This window comes from Mirounga leonina, unplaced genomic scaffold (genome assembly GCF_011800145.1).
Source record: "Mirounga leonina isolate KUSES-001 unplaced genomic scaffold, KU_Mleo_1.0 Mir_92, whole genome shotgun sequence".
Lineage (NCBI taxonomy): Eukaryota > Metazoa > Chordata > Mammalia > Carnivora > Phocidae > Mirounga > Mirounga leonina.
Window position 1 is genome coordinate 12,554,752 of NW_023270852.1, and position 25,498 is coordinate 12,580,249.

Here is a 25,498-nt window from a genome sequence, read left to right on the forward strand (position 1 = left end):
CAGACTCTGTAATTTAATTCTTCTGTAGTCTCTGGTCCTGCTGTTTTGTAAGCAAATGATGTGAAGGCTAAAGACCCTGCAGCTCTTCTTTCCACATCTCACCACCATTTATTTACTCCCTTTGAATATCATGATTCCAGTTGTCTTACTCCCTAGTTAAAAGTATTTTTTTTTTTAAGATTTTATTTATTTGACAGAGAGAGAGACAGCGAGAGAGGGAACACAAGCAGAGGGAGTGGGAGAGGGAGAAGCAGGCTTCCCACCGAGCAGGGAGCCCGATGTGGGGCTTGATCCCAGGACCCTGGGATCATGACCTGAGCCGAAGGCAGACACTTAACAACTGAGCCACCCAGGCACCCCTAAAGTATTTTTTTTTAAGATTTTTAAAAAATTTATTTACTGAGAGAGTGCACGCACAGGGGGAGGGGCAGAGGGAGAGAGAGAATCCCAAGCAGACTCCCCCACTGAGCACAGAGCCCAACATGGGCCTTGATCTCACAACCCCGAGACCCCATGACCTGAGCCTAAATCAAGAGATGGACACTTAACCAACTGAGCCACCCAGGCGCCCCTCTTATCCCCTAGCTTAAATAATATATGGTTTGTTACTATGTCCTTTCCTGGTCTCCTCCCATTATCTCATAGAATGTTACCTGGAGTGTTATTTGGGTAGCCATTTGTTAATACGTCCCAGTGCTCCCACACTTTTCATATAAGGCCAGACTGTTTTAGGATGTTTCATTCGGAGAGTTGGTTGGGAGTTCCTGTACAGTGGAATGGGTAGTGAGACTACATTGTTCACTGACCATTAGCCTGCACCAGTGAGCACACAGAACCGTAAGCTCTAAAGCAAAGTGGGATCTGCTCACCATTCTCCTCTCAGTGTTTCTCTTTTTTTTTCTCCTATGTAAAATAACACTAAAACACTAAGGCTTTTTCTTGCCACAGAGCAGTCTGTTAGAAGCTACAGGAGACAACTAAATGCTAAAAAGATGCTCTAAGGTACACTGTCCAATATGGGAGCCACCATTACCATATGGCTATTGAGCACTTGAAATGTGACTAGTCTCTCTTGAGGTATGCCATAAATATAAGGTACACATCAGATTTCAAAGCCTCAGTACAAAAAAAAGTAAAAGATTTCATAAATAATTTTAATATGAAGTAAATGTTGGAACGATAATATTTTGGATGTATTGGATAAAATAAAATATATTATTTAAATTAATATCATCTGGGGGCACCTGGGTGGCTCAGTCGGTTGAGCATCTGACTCTTGATTTCGGCTCAGGTCATGATCTCGGGGTCGTGAGCTCGAGCCCCACGTCAGGGTCCGTGCTCAGCACAGAGTCTGCTTCTTCCTCTCCCTCTCCCTCTCCCTCTCCCTCTGCCCTTCCCCCTGTTCGCTTGCTCTCCCTCTCAAATAAATAAAATCTTTAAAAATAACACCAGTGGGGGCGCCTGGGTGGCTCAGTCGTTAAGCGTCTGCCTTCAGCGCAGGTCATGATCCCAGGGTCCTGGGATCGAGCCCCGCATCGGGCTCCCCGCTCGGCGGGAAGCCTGCTTCTCCCTCTCTCACTCCCCCCTGCTTGTGTTCCCTCTCTCGCTGTGTCTCTCTCTGTCAAATAAATAAATAAAATCTTAAAAAAAAAAAAAAATAACACCAGTGTTTCTTTTTCCTTTTTTAAATGTCACTACTAGATAACTTAAAATTACGTATGTGACTACCATTATGTTTTGATTAGGTAGCACTGGTCTAGAAATCCCCAAGTAAATACTTTCTCAAAAGTTTTTTCCACTATGGAACTTTAGGAAACTATCATTTTCCTCTCTATAACTCGTCCCTGCACGTTCTTTCATTTTATTTGATGATATCAGGAAGAAAGGCTCCATTAAGTACTAATTACCTTTTTTTTTTTTTAAACACCTGCTACTCACCTGAGCAGAGTGACATCTAGTGAAAGCAGGGTGGTTGGTGGAGGCAGTTAGGAGGCATCAGGGAGTGGAAGACTGGTGATCAGTCCAGACTTCTGATTCAGAATCATTGTATACATTTGGAACTCTTCAGCTGACAAGCCCAAGTTCTGAGATACCCCTTACAGCAGAAACGTGCCTCTGTTTTGGGTTCTAGTTTTGCTTTCTTCTCATGTATCTGAGTTCACTGAGGCTCTGTCGTGTGCTAGGCCGTTTCCTAGCACATGGGAAACAGAGGGATATGGCCTAGTCACTGCTCTCAAGGAGCTTATACTCAGATAATGAATTTGAAGCAGTCGAGATGAGCATGTAATGACGGTAGAAAAGAAGGTGCCTTTGGAGCGCTAGAAAGTTACGACATCCTGCCCGGAAAGGAGATCGAAGGCTTCGTGTATCTTGGCTGTGATGTGACCAGGCAGAAGGGCAGGTGGAAAGGATGTTTTAGCCTGAGGGGGACAATCTAACGGCATGGGAAGTAGTAGAAGGTCACTCTTGAAATAGTAGTTTCGGGCCACATTGTGGAGGATTTGACTGCCTAAGGATTTGGGTGTTATCCTGTATGCAGGGGACCATTAGAAGGTTGTAAGCAGGGGAATGACATGTTCAAGACTGTATGTGAGAGATACCATTCCAGTGCTCCTGGGAAGGATAGATTGGAGAGGGGGTTGCTGAATGCAGGGAGCTTTAACAAAGAGGTCACTATAGTGAGCCAGGCAAGGGATAGCCAGGGCTCACATGGAAAGGAAAGAACGTATGCAACAGGTAGGTGAGGAATGAAAGAGAGATGTCAGGCATGGTCCTAAGTTTCTAAGTTAGACCGCCAGGAGGGGCCTCTCTCCAACGTGGGAACTACAGGAGAAGATCAGGCTAAAATGGAACACACAACATACACTCTGGACTTGCAGATAGAGCACAGAGGGAGCTGGCTAGAGCTGAAGTGCTTGTGTTTGTGTTTCAGATGGTGACCCTCTTTCAGATGTGGGTTGTTCCCCTCTATTTCACAGTGAAGCTGCATTGGTGGAGGTTCCTAGTGATCTGGATCTTGTTCTCTGCTGTCACCGCTTTTGTCACCTTCCGAGCCACCCGAAAACCACTAGTACAGACAACCCCAAGGTGAGAGTTTAGGTGGCGGGGAAGAGCTAGGTTTCCTGAAGGGAACGGGTTGAAATGCATGGGATTGGGGTAGGTTTAGGCTGAAAAAGTTGTAATTTTTGTTTGCCAAAGTTATTTGGCATGGGCCCCCACCAAAACAAGCTGATTGGGAGAACTACCCGCCCCCCCCCCAATTCACAGATTAAAAACCCCAAAATATTTCCCTATAGCTTACCGTAGAGTTTATATCAAGGTCTATGTATATTTAAATCAACCAAATAAGTAAGCAAATTCTGGGGATCATTGTGGTCTCATTTTAAATGTTATTTTGTGAACCCTTCTCTGATCTCTAAATTAGGTTTTCTGTTATATTCTTTCATAGGCCCTATAGTTTTCCATCATAGAACATAACACAAAATCTTGAGTGTCTATCTCCCCCACTAAACTATAACTGTGAGATCAGGAACCACATGTATTTTGTTTGTCCCTGTATATCCAGGCCCTACCACAGGGCCCGGCACATAGTAGCCCACTCTGTGAATTTTTGTTGAATGAATGAATCTCAGCAAATTTGCAATTTTTCAACAAACAATACTTCTTTGGTCACAAAACAGCCCCTGCCTGTATTATTCTTTGTATTTTATCCAAATGCATTTCTAGTTTGATCCTCCCAACCAGCTTGTGAGGTCATTTCATATCTGTACTTGACAGAAAGAGATTTTCTCATTCATTCATTCATTCAACAAGCACCTGCTATGTGTCAGGCCCTGTGCTGAGCGCTGGGGATACAGAGCTGGATAAGACATGGTCCCTGCCCTCAAGGAATGCTCGGTTTAATGGAGGAGATGGACCAGAAAGCAGCTGTTTCAGTGCAGTTGGTAAGTGCTGTGAGAGACATGTGTACAGGTCCAGGAGAGCCTAGCAGAGGAACTAGCCAGCCTCAAAGTTGTAACTATCAGAACCAGAGGCTTCCAAGTTGCAAGTTGCTCTTTTTCCCATGCATTTTATGTTCCGCTTCACTGTAAGGTTTTACTTTGGCCTTCTGAGTTTCCTTGTACATGGTAAAATTTATCTTCAAGGTGAAGTCGATGACTTGGAAGTTCCTCCCTGGCTGTGGTAGTTTACATTAAGGGCCATGATAGAAGATAGAGACTCTGGAGCCAGATGGATGTGGATTGGAAACTCCAGCCCTGCCACTTAATTACATGACCTGTATGGCTTCACCTTTCTGAGCCTTGAATTTTTTATCCCTAGAAATGTGACAATGATTGCTCCCTCATAAAGGGTGCTGTGAAGAAACGGTGTAAAAATATACTTTAAGTGTCAGTAAGTAACAACCAGTATCAACTTGTAGGTAAAGTGACTGAAAATGTATCTATGACATGGGAGGTTTTTGATGATAATAACTAACATTTGATAGTGCTTTATAATTTCAAAGCACTTTCATAAACATCCATGCTTATTCATGTAGCGTTTATTGAGCATGTATTATATACACCAGGAAATGGGCTCTGTACGATCCATTGAGGAAGGTATCATGGTTTCCTCATTTTACAAATAAGTAAACTTGTCTTAGAGTGGTGATTTGATTTACCTGGGATTACCCAGCTAATAAAACTCATTTAATCCAGATTTTGCCTAAAATTCCACATCCTTTCCACTGTCTCACTCCTATCTGATGAGTGCAAACCCTGGATAATGGAGCTTTGTGTGGTTTCTGAGGGCAGGCACTACAAAATGTTTGGGGCCTTTTCCTTGCCTGAGAACCCATTACCACTTGCTTAGCCACAGCACGGAGGCACAGGGAGGGACCTTGAGCTTCCTCCCTGTGGCCTATCAAGGTTGGTGGTAACTTGGTCTCAGGAGCCAGACAGGCTTGAGCTGTTTATTCAAGTGAATTCCTCAGTTTGCTCTCACCATCCTGGTTTCACACTGCTTTTCATTGAATTTGAGAGAGCATTGCTCCTCCTTCAAGAGCATTCTGTGAACCCCACCCCACCACCACCACCATCCCACACATACATCCATTCAAAGGTATTCTTTGAGTACCTCTTTTCTTATCCCTTCTTCTCCAGAAAGAAAATCATTTCAGAAGCAAATTCATTAGACACCATTTCATTATAAGCCTGTAGATAGGAGCAAAGCAGTATTCAGGTTGACCATTCCCAGTAGGAAAAGCTTGGGGGTGCCTTGCTGGCTCAGTCGGAAGAGCATGCACCTCTTGATCTCAGGAGCTTGAACTCGTGAGTTCGAGCCCCATGTTGGGTATAATGATGACTTAAATAAATAAATATTTAAAAAAAAAAAAAAAAGGGAAAAGCCCATAGCTGATTCTCTTTTTCATCTTCCCTTGAATTCTCTTTCCTGACAAGAACAGCTGGCCTTCCCCACCTCTTCCCATCTGAACATAGCTGTAGTTACTGGTTTTCACTTCCTTATCCAGCTAATCTGAATTTGAGAGGGCATAGCTGTCTGATGTCAGCTCTGCTTTTTGTTTGTTTGAAGCTGAAACCTTTTAGAAGGCTCCCTTTTCTTCCCTTGGTCTGGGACCAGGAAAATAGCACTAGCTCCCTGGTATGCAGGGGTATTTCTGCAATTAAGAGAGTGACCAGGTCTGTAACAGTAACTGAAGTTGCTTCGTAAGTCTTAGACAAATAACCTAATGTCCCCTTTGATGTAAGAATAAGAGATTCTGGTAATCCAGAGGCCCCTAGGCAAGTTTCCATGTCAGCTATGCTAATTTTCTCTCCTTTCTCCAGGTTGGTTTATAAGTGGTTCCTGTTGATCTATAAAATCAGCTATGCCACTGGCATTGTTGGCTACATGGCTGTCATGTTTACCCTCTTTGGTCTCAATTTATTATTCAAGTAAGTACTCTTTGCTTTTGTTTTTGTTTTTGTTTGGGGAGGAGGGGCTGGTAAGATGTACCTTTCCTCCACAAGCCAAGTCCTGAATATTAACAAGGGGGCCATGGCACCCAGGATAGGAGACTTGGGCTTTGGGGAATGGGAAGGTGGGCCCTCCATGATTTGTGCTGGCAAAGAGGAAGGGATGTCTGGATATAGAGTTAGAGTCCCATCATTGGTTATGTTTTCCAAGAACCTATATTTTAATGGAAAAGTATCACAACAGTAAGCATAATAATGATTATGGCCAGTTATCCATCACCCTATCAGAGTCATTTTCCTTGTCCATGTGTTCACTGTTTATTGCAATGACTCTACCTGAGTGGTCTTATGTTTAGGGAGACTAGGGGTTGGCAAACTGTCCCGTGGACCAAATTGGCCTTTGTCCTGTTTTTACAAGATAAAAAAAGCTTTTACTGGAACATCATCACACTCATTTGTTTATGCATTGTTTATGCTGTTTTTGCAGTATAACAATAGCAGAGTTGAATATTTGTGGCAGAGACTATTTGGGCCACAAAACTCAAAATACTATTTGGCCCTTTCCACAAAAAGTTTGCCAGCCCCTGAACTAGACAGTCAGACTCATGTGACACAGTTGGCCACACCTGGCAACAAGTGCACCTGGAAGTGTACAGGGCAGGAAACAGAGTGGTATCCGTAGGAGCCCTCAGAGCAGTTCCAGGGCTGAGATGTGAGGGGGTGAGACCACACAGATGGGTGGCCTGGAAGCTTTCCCCCTCCTGGGAACACATCCAGTTTTAAGAATCTCCCAGTTCAGATGCACATGCGTCATGTGTAACACATTGTTGCTTTGTAACGTAGCTGGCATTCCGAAACCGTTTTTTAGAAAGTTAACCCGTGGACATTTAACTCCTGCTCTATTGTTGGGCACTTAGGGTGTTTTTCGATATTGTGCTATCACAGATAATATTAGCTTTGTTGCTTCTAAGGATACGTTACCAGGAGTCGGATTCTGACTATTGCTTCATATTGTCATAAAATTTCAAAAAGATTCCTATCGGGCGCCTGGGTGGCTCAGTCAGTTAAGTGTCTGCCTTCAGCTCAGGTCATGATCCCGGGGTCCTGGGATCAAGTCCCGTATCGGGCTCCCTGCTCAGCAGGGAGTCTGCTTCTCTCTCTCCCTCTACCCCTCCCCCCTGCTTGTGCTCGCTCTCTCATGCTCTCTCTCAAATAAATAATTAAAAAAAAAAAAAAAAAGATTCGTATCAGCGTACAGGTTCCCCTGCTCCCAGTTGAGGCAGAAGCCAAGAAAGCCAAGAAATCCTGGACTCTGAGACTGTAGGGTATAGTGAGTCAGCAGGACAGATGAGAATGGAAATGTGGTCTCCTGGCTGAGGTGATGGGGACTGTGGACTGTGGATCATGAGGAATCCTGAGCCTAGGTCCGGGCACTTGAAGCTAGAGATTTAGGATTCAGGTTTAAAGTCAGGACCACTGGCCTCTTTCCCAAATCTAGTGCACTGGAGGCAGGAGTCTCTTTGAAACTGAAAGGAGTAAGTCCTTACTTTATATAGTGAGAGCATACCCATGGAATTCTTTTTTCCAGGAAAAAGCATAAACAGTCTCCACCAAGGTTTATAGGAATTCATCAGTATAGAGTCTAGCAAGTCCCATCAAAGAAAGCCAAGCTATTTCCAGATAGCTTCCTAATCTGTGTGGTTAAAAAAATAAAAATCCAGATTCTGCGTTGCAGGGTGCCTGAGTGGCTCAGGTTTTGATCTCAGAGTTGTGAGTTCAAGCCCCACATTGGGCTCCATGCTGGGCATGGAGCCTATTTTAAAAAAAGAAAAAGGAAAAGAAAAAGATTCTACATTGTATTAAAGATGGTTATTCTCTAATTACAGTTTGTTTTTACTTGCATAAGCTATACAAGGAGGAAGACAGAATTGAGAATCTTGACCATTTTTATGCTATTAATCAGGTTAATTGGTATAATATTATGATGTCTAGTGGGTTAAATATTATAAGATTGATGAATACACTCAACTTTTTAAGATAAATATAATTTACAACTTTAAGTAAACAGGTACAGTTCCTGGTACAAATTTTTGACCAAGGTTGTTTAATAAACATTCGAAGACTGAAGTTTGCAAATTATTGGTCCTTGGAATTATTAAAACAAGCCTCCTAATGTATAGGCAAGATCTTTGTCCTTCTTAGTAAGTAGACTTGGACCCCCAATTTTTTTTTTAAAGATTTTATTTATTTGAGAGAGAGAGCGAGCATGAGTTGGGGGACAGAGGGAGAGGGAGAAGCAGACTCCATGCTGAGCAGGGAGCCCAATGTGGGGCTTAGTCCCAGGACTGTGAGATCATGACCTGAGCCAAAGGCAGACGCTTAACCAACTGAGCCACCCAGGCATCCCCCATTTTTTAAAATCTATTTATTTGAGAGAGCACGAGTGGGGGGCTTGGGGATGGGGCAGAAGGAGAGGGAGAGAGAGGAAGAATCATTAAGCAGACCCCCTGCTGAGCACAGAGCCCGATGCAGGACTCGATACCAGGACCCCGAGATCATGACCTGGCCACTTAACCGGGTGAGCCACCCAGGTACCCCTGGACCGAAATTTAACTTTGATGACATGATACAGAATATGTATAGATACAGCTTAAAATTTTATGGTAACTGGTATGTATATATTTGCTAAGTGACTAATTTTATCTTTTATTTTTAAGCTGTGGCTGGCAAACTTTTTCTGTAAAGAGCCAAATAATATTTTAGGCTTTGTGGACAAAAGGCAAAGTCTATAACAAGAGGGGAAACTCTTTCTTTGCCTCACCTTGTTTGATGGATGGGCTCTCTCAGGTGGGAGGCATACTTTGTGCCCACTTGCCATCAGATGAGACATCCTCAGAAGGAGGGGCCTAACAAGGGGGTTGTGTGACCACTGGGATCATTTTCACTTTCTGTTCCAGTGACAACCCAGATCTTGGTGTGCCCTTGCCCTGCCATTTCAACTTGGGCAGCTGGCTGGAGGTGAGGCAACTTGGTGAGTTGCCAACTTCCAGACTGAAATTCCACTGGTTGGTGTCCAGTGATTGCCAACAGTGGAGTCTCCAACACATAGGTGCCAACCAGAGTGGGCCCTAGACAGCTGCAAGGCATGGTTGCCAGTTGGTGGAGGCACGCATTGGGGACAGAGTGGGGAAGAGGGGTGGTAGGCAACACCCTCGCTTGATCTTTGTAGCTCACAGTGCTAGCCTGTTCAGATGGTGCCAACAGGCCATATAAAAAACAGGTTTAAGATCTGGTCTTATTTTGCCAGCACTTGATTTAGCCGTTAAAGCTTCCAACTTCAGGTGCCTCCTTATGTGTCCCAGAGTAGTGATCCAAAGCAGTTGTGTCTTAGGGCAGGCCTTACAGGCCATGCTGCTTTCCTTACAGGATCAAACCAGAAGACGCCATGGACTTTGGCATTTCTCTCCTCTTTTATGGCCTCTATTATGGAGTTCTTGAGCGAGACTTTGCAGAAATGTGTGCAGACTACATGGCATCTACCATAGGGGTAAGTTCACCTGGGCTTTCACTACTGCCTCATGCCACTTCCAGAGAGGTCAGTATAGCATCACTGGCTTGATGGAAGAGCTAAGCCATAAAAAAAATCCTTCAAGATATCAGTGGTATGTATGGAGATTTCTTCCTTAAAATTTGGAAAACCAGATCTCAGATGTACCCTGGAATTTTTAACTTTAGGGCCATTGTAGGAAAGAACCACTTTATCATTCAGGAAGTTAACATTCATTCAGTAGATAATATTTAATGCCTCCTATGTGCCTGGGCACTGGGCTTGTGCTGGAATTACAAAGGTGTACATGGTCCTTGCCCAGATGGAGTTTACACCCTAGTGACAGAGATGGATATTAAAGTAATAAATACACAAATAAATATAAAATATAACTTTTATAAATACTATGAAGGAAAGGTTCACAGTGCTATGAACAAATGCAGTAATGGCATTTGACCTCATCTGGGGGCCTAGAGATGGCTTCCCCAAAGAAGTGACTGTTGAGCTGATGCGTAGGAGTTAACTAGACGAAGTGGGAAGTGATGTGGGCGGCAGATAGAGCAAACTACGTGTGTAGATAAGAGTCCTGTAGTGAGAGAAAGGGTGGCCATTTGGAGGAACTAAGGCTAGTGTGGTTGTAGGGCTGAGAATGTACTGGAAGTGTCTGGAGAAATAGAGGCTAGACTAGAAAAAAACCTTGAAAGCCAAAGGAAAGATTGTGGTTTTTATGCTAAAAACCCTGGGAGGCTAAGATCGAAAATGACATCTTCAGATTTGCACTTTAAAAAGATCATTTTGGCTGCTGGATTGAAACAGATTGGAGAGGGGTCCACCGCTTAGAGTGGACCCCTGAAGACTAAGAGGCAGTTATAGTAGTCTGGGCAAGATGAAGGTAGCTTGGGTTAGGGGACAGATGGTGCGAAGGGAGAGAGGCAAGCTATTGGAGAAGTATTTTGGAGGTACATTTGCTAGGACTTGGATAGGACTTGACTATAGATTGGTTCTGAAGATTGAAGGAAAGAATTTGAAGGAAAGTACGTATCAAAGCTGACATGTCTAACTCGAGCCACTCCTTGGCTGGTATACTTTCACTGAGATAGGAAATGCTATAAGGTGGAGACCAGGGAGGGATTCTTCAAGCTCACAATATGGGTAAAGTAACAGCCAGTCTTAAGAAACCCAAGTCAATGCTCCTATTTCTTTTTTTCAAAATGGAAATGTGTCTTTGTTGTTTTGCTGCTTATAAAAGTAGTGCATGCTCTCTATAATTATGTGAACAACACAGAAGTACTCCTCAGTGTCAGCGCATTAGAAGACCCCACCCCAAGAAGGAGTATTTCCAAGTTCAACGAACGTTTCTCCAGTTCTGTGCTGAAATGTGTGTGGCTCTGTCTGATGCAAGAGGTCTGAAGGGCCTTCAGAAGTTCTTGCAACATGAGGTTTAGCAGTTTGGAGAGAAACCTTAGGAGAATGTCAGGGAAGTAGGTTCTCTTGGGGCAGCCAGATACCAGTCCTGGCTTTTAGGCAGCAGATACCAGTGGAGACCAACTTCGAGGCACAGGAAAGGATTGGCGCTGACTTTGTATGAGGAGACTTGAACTTTGGAGAGTTCAAGGTAGTTTTGCAGGTGGGAAGATACTTGCTGTGCACATTTTTACAACAGTGCTATGCGGTCTCGTTTGTGCCATGGACTGGTGGGCTTTGGGCAGTTCAGGTTAAGCAGAATCCTCAGCCATCACCTTTGGTAACTTTCATCTAGTGCAGTTGTAGATCTAGGACTTTGTTTCCCAGTGTCATGGGACTATTTTTATGTCTTCTGTAATGGATTAAAAGGAAAACAAAGTGTATTGGGTCGCTTTATGGACAGCCCATTAGATTCTTGTTTGAAAACTGTCTTGTGTTTTAGCCACATTTCATGATCTCTTATCTATTGGTATAGACTTCAGCTTTTCCTTTAACCACTTCGCTGCCCAGAAGAGATTTCCAGATACTCGATTGTCTGATTATTATCTTCATTTTCAACAACAACTTTTCTTGAAGTCTGCTTCTTTGGCACGCTCAGCTTTTCAAAATGATTCTTGCCAGTATCCTGCCCTTTACCCTCTTATAATTTCTTTTTCTTCTCATTCTGTTTTTAAGGGGCCACTTTTCTGATTTTCCCAGGCTGTTGCCAGTTTTATCTCAGGGTTATTATCAGCTGCCAATTTAAGTGTAGCCTTAATTCCCTCAGGTGGGTCATTAATAACCAATGTACAGAACCCACTTCAGTCCAAATGGAACTGAGCTCAGAATCGATCCACTAGTTAGCTTCTCCTGTAGGAGATGGAATCATTACATTGGCTTCCCAAAAATGGGATTTGAGCTGGACTTCTTTCCATGCTCTTGGGAAGGATTATTGGGTGTTCCATTGATTACAAATGATAATCCTTATTATGGTAATTCCCTAATAATGATAAATTTCAGTATCACCAAGAGAGCTGGTGGGAGAATTTCTCATTAGGGTCGAGAGTGCCTCAGGCACCAGCTCTTGACCCCTCATATTCTCCTTTCTCCTTTGAGTTCTCAGCAGTTACCTCCAACACCTGATGCTCATTCTATAGATGAATCCACATACCTCCCTATACCTCTTAGTAGCTAGCACAAGAACACAAGGATCAACAATCACATTGAACTTTATTAAAGGAAAATAGACATGAGTACTTGAATGAGGTTAATCTGACATAGCAGGGTACCTGCTTTCCCAGGCTTTCAGACCCTACCCCATCCAGCTCTCAGCCTACCTCTGTGTAGCAGGTGCTATCTTAGCATGCACCACCTCGAATCCACATCTAGACAACTTCTGTCCTCCAGACGTCTAGACCTAGAGCCTGTGTTCTGATAAAAGGATGCCTTTACCTCAGGCCAGCCTTCTGAATCCTGGAGTCTGAACAAGGATCCACCTCTTCCCTAGGTAATTGACATTGAGAATGCCTATCTCTTTCATAGGAGCTGCTCTGTCCAGCTCCTGTCCAACAGAATGTGACCTTGCTGACCCCAACTCCTAACAGTTCGCTATTTCCCCAGGCCCCCATTTCCGGGGCAGGGAGCAGGTCATAGGAACACTAGGATGGCTGTGACAGTACTGGATGAGTCACTAGGAGTTCATTCACTCATTCTTTCCCGCAGCAAACGTTGCGGAGATTTAGTGGCAGCTTTTCTGCTAGGGCTGAGGATGCCCACAGATTAGACTAGGCAGGGATGTCGAAGGGACTCGCAACTCCATCTTGGGATAAAGGGATAGACTGCACTACTACCTTTATAGTTCTTTCGAACCTGAGAATTCCAGGACTCTCCTATTTCTGCCCCAGTCTTTGGTCAAGTGGGCTGTGGTCTGCTTAGGAACATACAGGTCTCTGAGCCACGGCAATCTGAATTTCAAGACCATCCCTGGCCTTGAAGCCAGAACCTGATCAGTGGTTTGGGGATGGTAGTTTGAGGAAGCCAGGACACTCCAGCCTTCCACGCATTTTTTAGCCAACTCATTCTTTCATTTATTCAAGCAACACTTACTTATCAACCTTTCACAATGTGCTAGGTATGACCACGTGTAGGCTTTACTAGCTCCACCACTGCTCACTTCCAAGTAGCAGCCCTAGTAATTTTTTTTAAACTGTGATAAACCACACATAAAATTTACCATCTTAACCATTTTTAAATCTACAGTTCAGTGGCATTAAATACATCTACATTGTCCTACAACCATCACCACATCCATCCATAAAACTCTTCATTTTGCAAAATAGAAGCTCTGTACCCCTTAAAATAATAACTCCACAATCCCTTTCCCTACAGCCCCTGGAAACAACCATTGTGTTTTCTGCCTCTATAAATTTGACCATTGTAGGTACTTCATGTAAATGGACTCATGCAATATTTGTCCCTTGTGACCGGCTTATTTCACTCAGCATAATGTCCTCAAGGTCCACCCATGTTGTACCAGGTGCCAGAATTTCCTTCTTTTTTCAGGCTGAATAATATTCCATTGTATACCTCAATTTAAAAAGGGCTATAAATGGGGCACCTAGGTGGCTCAGTCAGTTAAGTGCCTCTTGATCTCAGGGTCATGAGTTCAAGCTCCGTGTTTGGGGGGGGATGCTAAATAAATAATCTCTTTGTGCGTGTGTGTGTGTGTGTGTGTGCATGCATGTAGCCTCTTAGAAAAAAGAATTCCATTGTGTGTATATGCCACATTTTTAGTCCCAGGTGTTTTTCATAGTCTTTTGTACATTCTGTGATCATAGCTCCCATCCCAGAGAGTTATAGTTGATTTTGGAGCTGTTATTACCTACCAGGTGGGGAAGTAGGTCTGATTCATCCCTCGGTCCCCCTCCGAGAGTGGTTTGACCTACTAAGATCTGTGGTTAATTAATTTCAGGGTTCCCAAAATGAAATGAGGTTTACAGTTGTATTAACACACATTCTCCATTCCTTCTCATTATTTTACACGACTCTGTTTATTCTACACGACAGCTGTTTTGCCTCACATGGAGAAATTGTAATATGAACTAAAGTAACTCGTCTTGAGTCAGAGGAACCTTGGATGGTGTTTGTTTTTTTCTAGCTAGTCACTGTGAGGTCATAAGCTTGTGACAGCCAGTCATTATAGTTCCCATTCACACCCAAAGGTCATGTTGGAGTGGGCGTGGAAGACAGAGGATTGCAAAATAAGCCAGTTTTCTGGGGCTCTCCCCTCGGAGAGACCTGTTGGGCAGGCAGGGTAGTGGCACATTGTTTCTGCTCCATTGGGCCATGTGTCCTGCCTCACACTTTTCTTTCTTCTTCTTCTTTTTTTTTTTTTTAAAGATTTTTTATTTATTTTTATTTGACACAGAGATAGCATAAGCAGGGAGAGCGATAGGCAGGCAGAGGGAGAGGGAGAAGCAGGCCTCCCGCCGAGCAGGGAGCCCGATGCGGGGCTCGATCCCAGGACCCTGGGATCATGACCTGAGCCAAAGGCAGCCACTTAACCGACTGAGCCACCCAGGCGCCCCACTTTTCTTTCTTCTAAGTAAGTTCCTGTGCCCCAGATAACCTTAGGACAGGACTAGCTGCCCATTCATCTGTTCTGAAGTAGTGGGAAGAGCTAGGGGGTTAGAGTCAGATGGACCTGGTTTCAAATTCTAATCCACTTTTAATTAGCTGTGAGCAATTTACTTTACCTCTCTGATCTTGTTTTCTCAGCTGTAATAATATTACTAGACATAAAGTGTTGTAAGGAACAAATGTGTAAGGGAAAGCACCCTGCAGAGTAGCCTGGCCCATGGCACTTAGTTGAGGATGACGATGGTAGCCAACATTTATCAAGTATACCTTCTGTACAGTACTTCTGTACTAGAAAGTTACATATTTTGGGGCGCCTGGGTGGCTCAGTCGTTAAGCATCTGCCTTCGGCTCAGGTCATGATCCCAGGGTCCTGGGATCGAGTCCCGCATTGGGCTCCCTGCTCGGCGGGAGGCCTGCTTCTCCCTCTCCCACTCCCCCTGCTTGTGTTCCCTCTCTTGCTGTCTCTCTCTCTGTCAAATAAAATCTTTAAAAAAAAAAAAAAGTTACATATTTTATGTCTGTAATCACCGGGAGCACAGAGACCCTGTAGGATTTCTTTGTATCTTCATCATACCCAACACACAGAGGAAGACACAGAACAGACAAATCCTAAGTCACCAGCAGATGCCAGTTCTCTCTTGGATGCCATCTGTTGTCTGAAGTCATCTCAGACCACTCTGTGACATGGAATCTCATCTACTATAACCCGGAGAAATGGGTATTTTATTCCCTTTTTCAACAAGTTATTTCTGAAATCATCTGCTTGAACTGACCAGGCACCAGCTCTCTCTGACTTCCAGCAAGGCTCTCCTCCTCCTCCTGTGTCCTCACTGGTCGAGAGAGGGGGGCAGACTGGAGGAGCTCACAGGGCTTTCCTGGCGCACACATTCTCTGATGTGTGAAATGCAACTCCTCTTTATTTCCTGAGCCCCTGCTATGTGCAGGCTTCTGTGCTGGGGTTTTCTACTCACATATTTATACCCATCTTCTCCTTCCCTCCAGTTATGGTGGAGAAAATGTCCTTTCTTCCATCACAAGCCAGCCCTGCCTGCACTGTGGATTCCATACCCTCTTTCCGTTTTTTTTTTTTTTTTTTTTTAAAGATTTTATTTATTTATTTGAGACAGAGAGAATGAGAGAGAGAGCACATGAGAGGGGGGAGGGTCAGAGGGAGAAGCAGGCTCCCTGCCGAGCAGGGAGCCCGATGCGGGACTTGATCCAGGGACTACAGGATCATGACCTGAGCCGAAGGCAGTCGCTTAACCAACTGAGCCACCCAGGCGCCCAGCCTCTTTCCGTTTTTTAAAAAGATTTTATTTATTTATTTGATGGATAGAGACACAGCGAGAGAGGGAACACAAGCAGGGGGAGTGGGAAAGGGAGAAGCAGGCCTCCCGCCGAGCAGGGGGCCTGATGTGGGGCTCTATCCCAGGATCCCGGGACCATGACCCGAGCCGAAGGTAGATGCTTAACGACTGAGCCACCCAGGCGCCTCTCCATACCCTCTTTCCTTCTCCGGGATGCATTATGCTATCGAAGTCCCTGTCTCATCTGTGACTTCAACTTTTCCCTCTCTGTCGGTCTGTTCGCCTTTTAAGCATTCTTTTTCAAAACGATCGAACTTTCTTTGACCCACTTTCTCCTCTAGCAACTGACCCATTTCCTGTCCTTCACAGCTAAACTTAGAAGGAAGCTCTGTCCCCTTTTGATCACCTTCTCCATACTCCTTAGCCTATTCTAATCTGGCTCGGCTCAAACCTTTCTTCTGAAATGGCTTTTACTCAAGTCACTAGTGGCTGTGTCACTAATTCTGACCTCAGCAGTCATCATTGGCTTTTGTGATGCTTCCCTGTTCTGCTTTAACTTCTGTCTCTTCTGCTAACTTGTCCTCCCCTTGAATGTTGTTGTTCCTATGAGTGCAGACCTAAGGCATCTTCTCTGCACTTCACCTAGGCATTCTCCTTTTCCTTTTCTGTGACTTTTTGGACCAGAACTTTTCTCAGCACCAGACCTTTAGTCTTCGGCTGTCTATTTAGCATCACCGGTCTGTCCACTTCTCTTGATTTTTACTACCATTAAATTAGCCCAGACCATCACCCTGGTCCAGGTCTCCAGCATCTCTTTATAAAGAATTGTCATTGTCCCTTAGCTAAGGTTCCTTTCAGTTTCTCAAGCACACCAGGTTCCTTTCTGCCTCAGGGCCTCTTCCCTCTTCTGCCTTTCTTCCTCTCCCTAACTCCCACTGCCCTTTACCTCTCAGCCTCAAATGTCACTCCCTCAAAGAAGCCTCCTTATGTGACCTCGGCTTAGTTAGGAACCCCTTTCTTCGCCCTTTACTGCCTTTGAAATAATTCTTATTTTAGCCTTTGCAGTTAGATCTTTTTTTTTTTTTTTTAAGATTTTATTTATTTATTTGACAGAGACAGAGATAGTGAGAGCAGGAACACAAGCAGGGGGAGTGGAGAGGGAGAAACAGGCTTCCTGCCGAGCAGGGAGCCCGATGTGGGACTCGATCCCAGGACCCTGGGATCATGACCCGAGCTGAAGGCAGACGCTTAACGACTGAGCCACCCAGGCGCCCCTGAAGTTAGTTCTTATTTTCTATAAATATTTATTTTTTTAATGTCATTCTCTTGTAGTTGTAGGTTCCGTGAGGAGAGAAGCCGGGTCTCTGTTCTTCCGGCAATATATCCCAAGGACCTAGTCCAGTGCCTGGTACTTTAGTAGGTGCCTAGTATATTTTGATGGAAGGAAGGAAGAGTTTGGGTGGCTTGCTCAAGTTCATCAAGATAGTAAGTGACAGAAGACTGCAGTTAGGTCTGTCTAATCCTGATAAATTGTAGGTCCCCCTTGAGCTTATTCTACGGAGGGATCCTGTTCTTGAGGTTAAACTGAAACCTGCCTCCCTGGATCTTACGCAGCTCAGCCTCAGTGCCTCCTGATACAATCTCCTCCTGTGTGATTTCTGCGAGGGGTGTGCTGGGCCTTCCTGGTTTGACAGCTTACCTGGTGGCTTTGTTGAAACATTGTGGGATTTGACCCTGCCTGCCTAGTGCCACATTAGTGTTGTGGGGAGAACTCCAGAAACTAGGAGCCTAACAGACGCTTTCCTGGACATCCCTCCTCCTGTCTTCACCTCATCCAGGTTCCCTTTCATCCTGCATCCTTTGCCTCTGTGTCCTGTGGGGAGAACTCTGGGGTGATTTGAGGTTAAGCTCTTCCTCAGCTCTAACACATCTCCTGAGTCAGAACGTTCCTATTTCTTTTATTGCCAATGCTGTGGGCCAGAGTGAGTGGCCATGTTTCTGTGCTACGTGATTATACAAGGAGGATTCAGTGCCGAGCTGGACCCAGACCTCTTGGTCTCTTGTCTCTCTGACAAGTTGATACGCTTAGAAATTCTAAGCCAGAACACCTTTCAGAGCCATACGCCTGTCAAGCTCTGGGGAAGTGTTTCTCAGAGGTTCCCCCCCACAATACTAACATCCCGAGATTCCAGCTTTTGAAAGTTGCATAGTTAATGAAGTCCCACAGGTTTGGCCCTGCCCCCTGATTTAGCTTATCCTTTTCCACTGCCTTTTGTATTCTCGATAAATAAATCGGAACCGTTCAAGTAACTGGCTCTCAGCAAGCTAAGTAGCTGATGGTTCTACAGCTAACATTCAGCAGATGTTATGGGACACCTTGGATAGATTTTGGGTAGGGGTCAGAGGGTCTGGGTTTGGGTCCCTTACCTCTTTCCTCTTCTGGGCTTTGGTTTCCCAGCGTTAGGGCTGCTCTGGTGTTCTCTGGTAATACTCGAGCTCACCTTGAGCTATCTCAGACGGGTTTACAAGAAAGTGAGGTGGTGCACATGAAGGCAGGAAGCTCTGTATTCATGGATTCTTGGGGCAGTGTGGCACCTCTGCCTTCTACCCTTGAGGACTCTTGGAATCCGGTAGCGGTTCTGATGGCTGAGAGGCTGTTCCTCAGAAGGGCACCTTGGAGTAAGGGAAGCCTCCATGTTGAGTGGAAGTTCTGGCAGGCACCTGGTGTCACCCTCTCATACTCCCTGTCCCAGCACCTGGGTGCCCTCTCCTCTCTCACCCAGCCTCAGGGCTTTGGCTTTTTCAGAAGACAGGTGTTTGGAAACAGAAGAAGAAAGACAGCAGACTCAAGTTTAAGGAAATGCAAAAAGTCTAGAGGCGGTATATCTACCTGACAGGTCCAGATGAGATTGTAGTAACAAATGCAGAAGGCTTTTTCACGATCCATTATAGAGTCTCGCAGAATGTTTAAAAGTTCTGGAGATTAGTTGCACAACAGTGTGACTATACTGAGCACTAATGAACTATACATGTAGAAGTAGTTAAGATGTATATTCTATATTATGTGTATAAGGCAAAGGAAAGAAAAAATAGGTCTTAGAAAATGTCAACAAATAAATTTCAAGTCTTTTCTCCTTGGGGTAGGGGGAAGATGCTATTTAGTTATGTAACAATAAACCACAAGGAAATTATGCAAAACTTGGAATTTCTTTTTGGAGCATGGAGTTGGTTATTTGTTGTAATTAACTGTGGTAATAATTTTTAATCTAAAAGTAATATATATTCATTAAGGAAAATTTGAGTACAGAAAAGTAGGCAAAAGAAAAACATCACCTATGATCCTACTACCAAAACATCCCTGGCATGAGCATTCTGACCTATTTCCTTCTGATCTTTTTCTCTTTGTATAGATTTGGGCTTGTCTTTACATATGGTACCGATCATGTTGTGCCTCCAGTTTTGTACCCTACTTTTTGACACTTAACTGTTATATCTCAGGCTTCAGTTGCCTCCCTGCTGTTAAGTCCCTTGAGTTTGTACCAAGTTTATTTGGGCGTTCTCCTGTTCTGGGTCATGAATGGTTATTTCCATTTCATTGCTTGTTTTTATTATTTTGTGGGTTTTTCTATTATATAACTTAAAATTCACCATTTCAAGGGGCGCCTGGGTGGCTCAGTCGTTGGGCGTCTGCCTTCAGCTCAGGTCATGATCCCGGGGTCCTGGGATTGAGCCCCGCATCGGGCTCACTGCTCGGCCGGGAAGCCTTCTTCTCCCTCTCCCACCACCCCCCACCCTTGTGTTCCCTCTCTCGCTGTGTCTCTCTCTGTTAAATAAAAGATGACAGAGAGAGACACAACGAGAGAGGGAACACAAGCAGGGGGAGTAGTTTTGTTTTGTCTGCTTCTCTTTTGATGGACACTTGGGTTGTTTCCACCTTTTGGATGTTGTGAATAATGTTTCCATGAGTATTGGCTTACAAGTGTGTGTTTAGTCTTTGTTTTCCTGGAGAGGGAGATATATGTAAGGATGGGATTGCTGTGTCATATGGTAATTCTGTTTAACTTTTTGAGAAATTGCTAAACTCTTTACTTCTTAAATTATAAATAATGCTTAAATGAATATCTGTATACATGAAGCTTTTTTAATTTTTATTTTTTTTTGCTTTTTTGATATTTTTACTTCTTTAATTACTTGAAGTGTCATTAATCAACAGTTAGAGGGCGTGGCAGTTTGAGGCATCATGCCAGATGCTGTCCAAAAGGATTGAACCCCTTTCCCTGCTTCCACGAGTGTTCGGGAATGCCCTTGTCACCAAACCCACATTGCACCGGGTATCTGACTGTTTTGAATCTTAGAGAAGAGACGTCCATCTCCGCTGGAAGCGTAGTCCGGCCACAGAGTGGCTTATCTGACATAGCTCCTGATCACCAGCCCTGAGTCCTTCTACCTCCCGATCTCCTTGTCCCTGATGCTGACCAGCCGAGTGCTCAGGTTCTGTTAGATCTGACTTCCCAACCCATCTTTGGTCTGTCCCTTTCTCCCCCCCCATCCACCCAGCAAAGATGAGGTTGATTTGGCATATAAAAGATGTTCTTTGGCTATAGGGCCTCCCCCTCCCTCTTTGCCTCCCCTTCAGAAGACCTAAGGCCTCTGTGGCACCATCCTACTTGGGCCGATTCTCACACCTTTCCTGTCTTTTCCTCCTGTTCTTCCCTCTCAGTTCTACAGCGAGTCGGGCATGCCTACCAAACACCTCTCGGACAGTGTGTGTGCCGTGTGTGGGCAGCAGATCTTTGTGGATGTCAGTGAAGAGGGCATCATCGAGAACACATATAGGCTGTCTTGCAATCACGTGTATCCTGCCTGGAGCCCCTTGGGCCTCATCTCTCTTGCCACATGCACATTCCAGTCAGGGAGGAGAGGGGGCGGCCATGACCCTGGCATACTGTCTAGACCTTGAAGTGCAGGAGAGTCACAAGAGGGCAGACATTTGGGTGATGTTCTCTGCCAGAGAAGCTGACACCCGGGAGTGGAAACTGCGGTCTCTCTCCCTCTTTCCTGCAGCTGGGAGCCCCTCCCATGTAAACAGAGTTCATAGCCTGACTGGATCCGAAAGGAGCCCGAAGCTGCACCAGCTGCCTCGAGGCTGGATCACTTATTGGGAGGAGCAGCCTCTAGCCGGATCCCTCAGTTTCAGAATCCAGTCCTCCTGAATAACATTTCCAGTATTTATCATGTGCGTGGGCAGCTCCTGTTCTGTGCCATGTATTATCTCCATTTTGTCCCATAACAACCCTGTAAGATGGAGATCATTATCCTCACTTCACATGTGAGGAAGCAGGGTCAGAGAGAGGGGTGTGCCCAAGATTATACAGCTCAAAAGAGGGGAAGCCAGGATTTGAACCTTTCTCCAGAGCTAGTGCACGGGCACCTTGATGACGGGTATGGGGCTTAAGTGCCATCCTGGCTGCCCACCATTTCCCTTGACCAGTGGTGCTCAGATTCCACGAGTTCTGCATCCGTGGCTGGTGCATCGTGGGAAAGAAGCAGACGTGTCCCTACTGCAAAGAGAAGGTAGACCTCAAGAGGATGTTCAGCAACCCGTATCCTTTGTTTGGGAATGGGCAATGGGAAGAAAGTCCTGGCCAGTGTCACTCTGCCTTTGGGTCCTCCTGGGACCCTTCCTTGTCCCCCCTACCTTGGTACATATCCACCGTTCCATTTGACTTGTGATCGAGGGAAGTTGGGGGTGGCACATGGGGCAGGACTAACAGCTCAGATTCTCATCATCGTTCTGGATCCCTCAGGGGTAAATTGGTAGCAGTAGCAGCCCGTTTACTGTTTGCTTACTCTGCGCCTGGCACTGTGTCAAGTGCTTGGCCTATATTATCTCCAGCAACTTGATGATGTCGGTAATATTATCCTCATTTTACAAATGAAATGGTTTCGAGGTTGAAAAACCTATTCAAGGTTACATACCTAGTGGGGCCTGACCTGTGACGTGTGGGGCCTGAGGCTGACTCTGTGCCTGTGCAGAGCCTGCAAGGTGCAGGGATGGCTGAGGGAGCCCTGTTCCATCCCCTCTCAACACGGGGCCGCCGGCCTTCCCCACTCTGCCCTCCCTCACCTTCCTCTTCCTCCTTACCACCTGTCTGTTGGAAGTTGCCCAGCCACTGCTCTGGTCCCCCCTTCGCTTCCCCTGGGATCTAGGGGCCCAGCTCTCTCCCCTCCCCTCTCCCAGCTGCCCTGTGTGCCAGGGTTCCCTATCCCCTGGACACTAGCTGGGCTGGGCAGGGACCACTGCATTCCCAGCACATTCCCACAGCCCCCGAACCAGAGGCTCTGGCCTGTCCCCTTAAGGTTCCTTGCTTGGTTCTTCTAGAGTCTAGTTCAAGAATGGTTAAGTAACTCCATGGTGAGGCTGAGGCTTAGGCTTGGGGCTTCCCCGCAGTTCCCAGGGATTGGGCCAGGCTGCTCTTTTCTAATGCTTTTGGAGAGGCTCCCCCACAGTGTCATGAGGTTTAATCTGTGCTTTCCGCAGAGCTGGATTCCCAGACTCCCTCTCTGAGTGTCTTGCCCAGCGTTTAGCTCTAAAGTGAAAGGAAGCGAACTCCTCTCTGGGGCCGCTGGGCCTCAGTAGGGCCTGGTGTTAGTGGTGCATGGGGAGTCCTTAGAGCCTCTGCCAGGGGTTATCCCCTGTGACTAGCCTCTTGCTCCCTGTTCCCTTCTGCCTCGGTCCCTAGACTCAGCCCCTTCCTTGACCTAGAAAACCTTCCATTTGGGACACTACAAGAACCTGTGAGGTTACCTTATCCCACTGCCCACGTCCCTGCAGCCATTAACACAGAGGAATTCACAGCAGTCTCAGACTCTGCTCTCACACCAGCAGGCCCATCTTCGAGAAGGCGTTATGGGAGGCTCTGTCCGCATGTTGGTCTTCGAGAGCTTAGTTTCACCTCTCCACCCTTCTCCCATGTCTGTCCTGTCTTCTGCAGTGGTCCCCTCTCCCCTCCATCCCCCAGTCTCTGGGTTCAGCCCTCCTTTCTAACATGGAGAGGCTGGTGAGGGGGCTCCCTCTCCCTGTAGGCAGGCTGGTTTCTGTGAGGCAGCTGACAGTGCGGGCAGACCCTCTCACCCATCCCCTAGACCAGCCTTAGCAGCTCTGACACATAGCCTCTTTAACGCACTGACAGCTGGGAGAGGCCTCACGTCATGTATGGGCAACTGCTGGATTGGCTTCGGTACTTGGTAGCCTGGCAGCCTGTCATCATTGGCCTGGTGCAAGGCATCAACTACATCCTGGGCCTGGAATAGCCAGGAAGAAGAGCATCCGCCCGCTACGGACCTCAGGGCACTCTCCTCCCTGCCCTCCAAGACTTCCTGGGTGGGAAGGACTCAAAAGGGACCCTTGGGCCACTCAGGACCCCTCCGACTGTGCCCGGGCTGGGGAGGGAGATGATGGAGAGCCAGCCAGTGGGGCTGTCAGCAGTGGGGGCTTTTTAAAAGAAAACTATTTTGATGAATATATTTAAAAACCTTTTTTATTGTGAAGCATAGGAATTGCCCCAACTCCTCTAGGCCTCGCCCTCCTTGCTTGAGCACGGCAGGAGCAGAGCCACATTTTTGGTTTAAAGGAGCCTTCTCATCTCTGGCTGAGAGCCTCAGCCTCCCTGCCCGCCCCCCCCACCCCCCCCACCCCAGCCCAGCCCTTCCTTCCCTCTGTGGGGCTCCAGCCTGCTTCACTCCGTGTGGGAGAGCTCATGGGCTCTGCCTCGTACCACAGATGCACGCTGCGGGATGGGGAGGTGTCTTCCTTCCTCCCTGTCTGGGCCCCGCAGTCGGTGTTGTGTCCGATTCTGTCTTCCCTTGTCCAGGACCCGTAGACTGGTTTAAGCAAGTGGAACCTTGTCCTGACTTTTCCAGGGAGGGAAGCCCTGGGATCTCACAGTTCACTGAGGATTTGTTTGGGGGCAGCAGCTTGGGTGACCTGCCCCCAGCCAAGAACAGAGTCTGTCTGTGTGTAGTTGGGCCATGGGGACTATTATTGGCAGCAGTGATTGAAGGCGTCTTGTGCAATCTGACCCTTTAGCCCGGAAGTGGTGACACGCGCCAAAGGCCACTCTGCCACATCACTTCCTTCCTGGAAAGCGTGCGTGAGAGTGTGTGTGTGTGCGTGTGTCTGTCCGTGTGCCGCAGTAGAGCTATGACAGATAGGACTTCTCCCTGTCATCAGTGTTCCCTTGAAGCTGCCAGGGGATTCCCAGCCCAGGGAATATCCCTCTGTCAACTTCCACGTTTGTGGGTCCTGCCTGGGCCCGGCAGCAGGGGTGGTGGTGGGTGGGAAGAGAAGAGGACAAGGCCCAGGCAAGTGTGGGTTCTAAAGAGGCTCCAGGTAGGCCCCAGCCCTGGCCCTAGGAGTTTTGAAGGAAGTGGGAGGGCAAACATGGGCCTCCAGCACTGGGTTCCTAGGGAATGTGGCCCAGCTGGGCCTGCCCTTCAGGCACAGCAAGAGCCAAGCAGGATCTTGTCACTCCATTCTGAATAAAGCTCCATGAGCTGGGTTGGAAAGCTGAACATCCATCTTGCTGTATTCTTCCATGGGGTCCCTGGGCGTGCCTTGCCTTTGGTGCCTTTTGCTGTTCCCATATGAGAGCTGGATCCTAGGGGTGGCTGGCCCCTTACCCGTGGGAATGGTGGGATACCAGACTCCTGTCCTGTGGCCGAAGGGCTCTGGAGCATCACTGGGTGACTCTCTCCTCACCACCTGAGGTGAAGTCTGTGCCCTGCCTGCTACCAACACACCTTCTCCTGGGCCACCCTCGACTTTGGCTTTTCTCACCCGGCTGTGGCTTCCCCTGGTCCCCCACTGGTCATGTCAGTGGGCCCATCCTCAGTGGAATGGGGACCAGTTGAAGGGTCCAGGGATCATCCTTTCACTCTTGTCCCCCCCTACACGTCAGGCTCATGTGAGAAGCCGAGACCAGGCTGTCCAAGGCTCTCTTTTCATACTTCAGCAAGTCTGGGTCCCTTGTCCTCCCCATAGCCCGACTCTTACCTTGGTTCCACTCCAAGGTGGAGTCCTGTCTCCTCTCCCTCCCATCCCCCAATGCCATCCCCAGAAGACTGTGTCTCAGAAGCCCCAAGCAGCCTTGCCTCCTGACCTCACAGCTGGAGATACTGGCGTTCCCAGGGAGGAGTTTCGTGACACATCCCCCAAACCGAGCTCCATCTCCTGGCTTCCCTGGCTCTGTCCCCAGCATCCCATCCCCCTGATCAGAGACCACAAACCTCAGACACTTGGCTCTTGTCCTTCATGCTTGATCTGTGTGTGGACTGGGTCACCTGTCCTGGTCTTTCTGCCTCCACAGACATTGGCACGACCCCGATCATGAGTGCCTCCTCCAGCTTTGCATCCCCGGTGCCTCACGCGCCTCATAGTCCTCGCCCTGCCACAGCCCCAGCTCCGCTTGTCCCGTCAGCCACCAGACTGGTGCATTTATATCGCTCTGTTGTTGCTGGAGCCGGCGCTAGGCTGCTTGCTCCTCCTCTTCCCCGGGAAGTGCCCTCCCCTCGTTTTAGGGCCAGCGCTGCAGCTCGTGTTCCAAGTC

At 46.8% G+C, this 25,498-nt stretch overlaps 1 protein-coding gene across 3 annotated transcripts in view; it reads left to right on the forward strand.

The window, feature by feature from the left end:
* The window catches only part of RNF121 (ring finger protein 121), an 82,269-nt gene extending 57,805 nt beyond the window's left edge, over window positions 1–24,464 (forward strand). For 2 of the 3 annotated variants that reach the window (XM_034994994.1, XM_034994996.1), the window contains 5 exons: window positions 2,933–3,087; window positions 5,826–5,933; window positions 9,381–9,501; window positions 20,611–20,744; window positions 21,392–23,417. In XM_034994994.1, the coding sequence (XP_034850885.1) occupies window positions 2,933–3,087; window positions 5,826–5,933; window positions 9,381–9,501; window positions 20,611–20,744; window positions 21,392–21,623 (750 nt within the window). In that variant the 3' untranslated portion in view covers window positions 21,624–23,417. Of the gene's footprint in view, window positions 1–2,932; window positions 3,088–5,825; window positions 5,934–9,380; window positions 9,502–20,610; window positions 20,745–21,391 lie in introns of all 3 variants that reach the window. The other variant, XM_034994995.1, reaches the window with a different exon arrangement.
* Window positions 24,465–25,498: the final 1,034 nt, after the last annotated feature.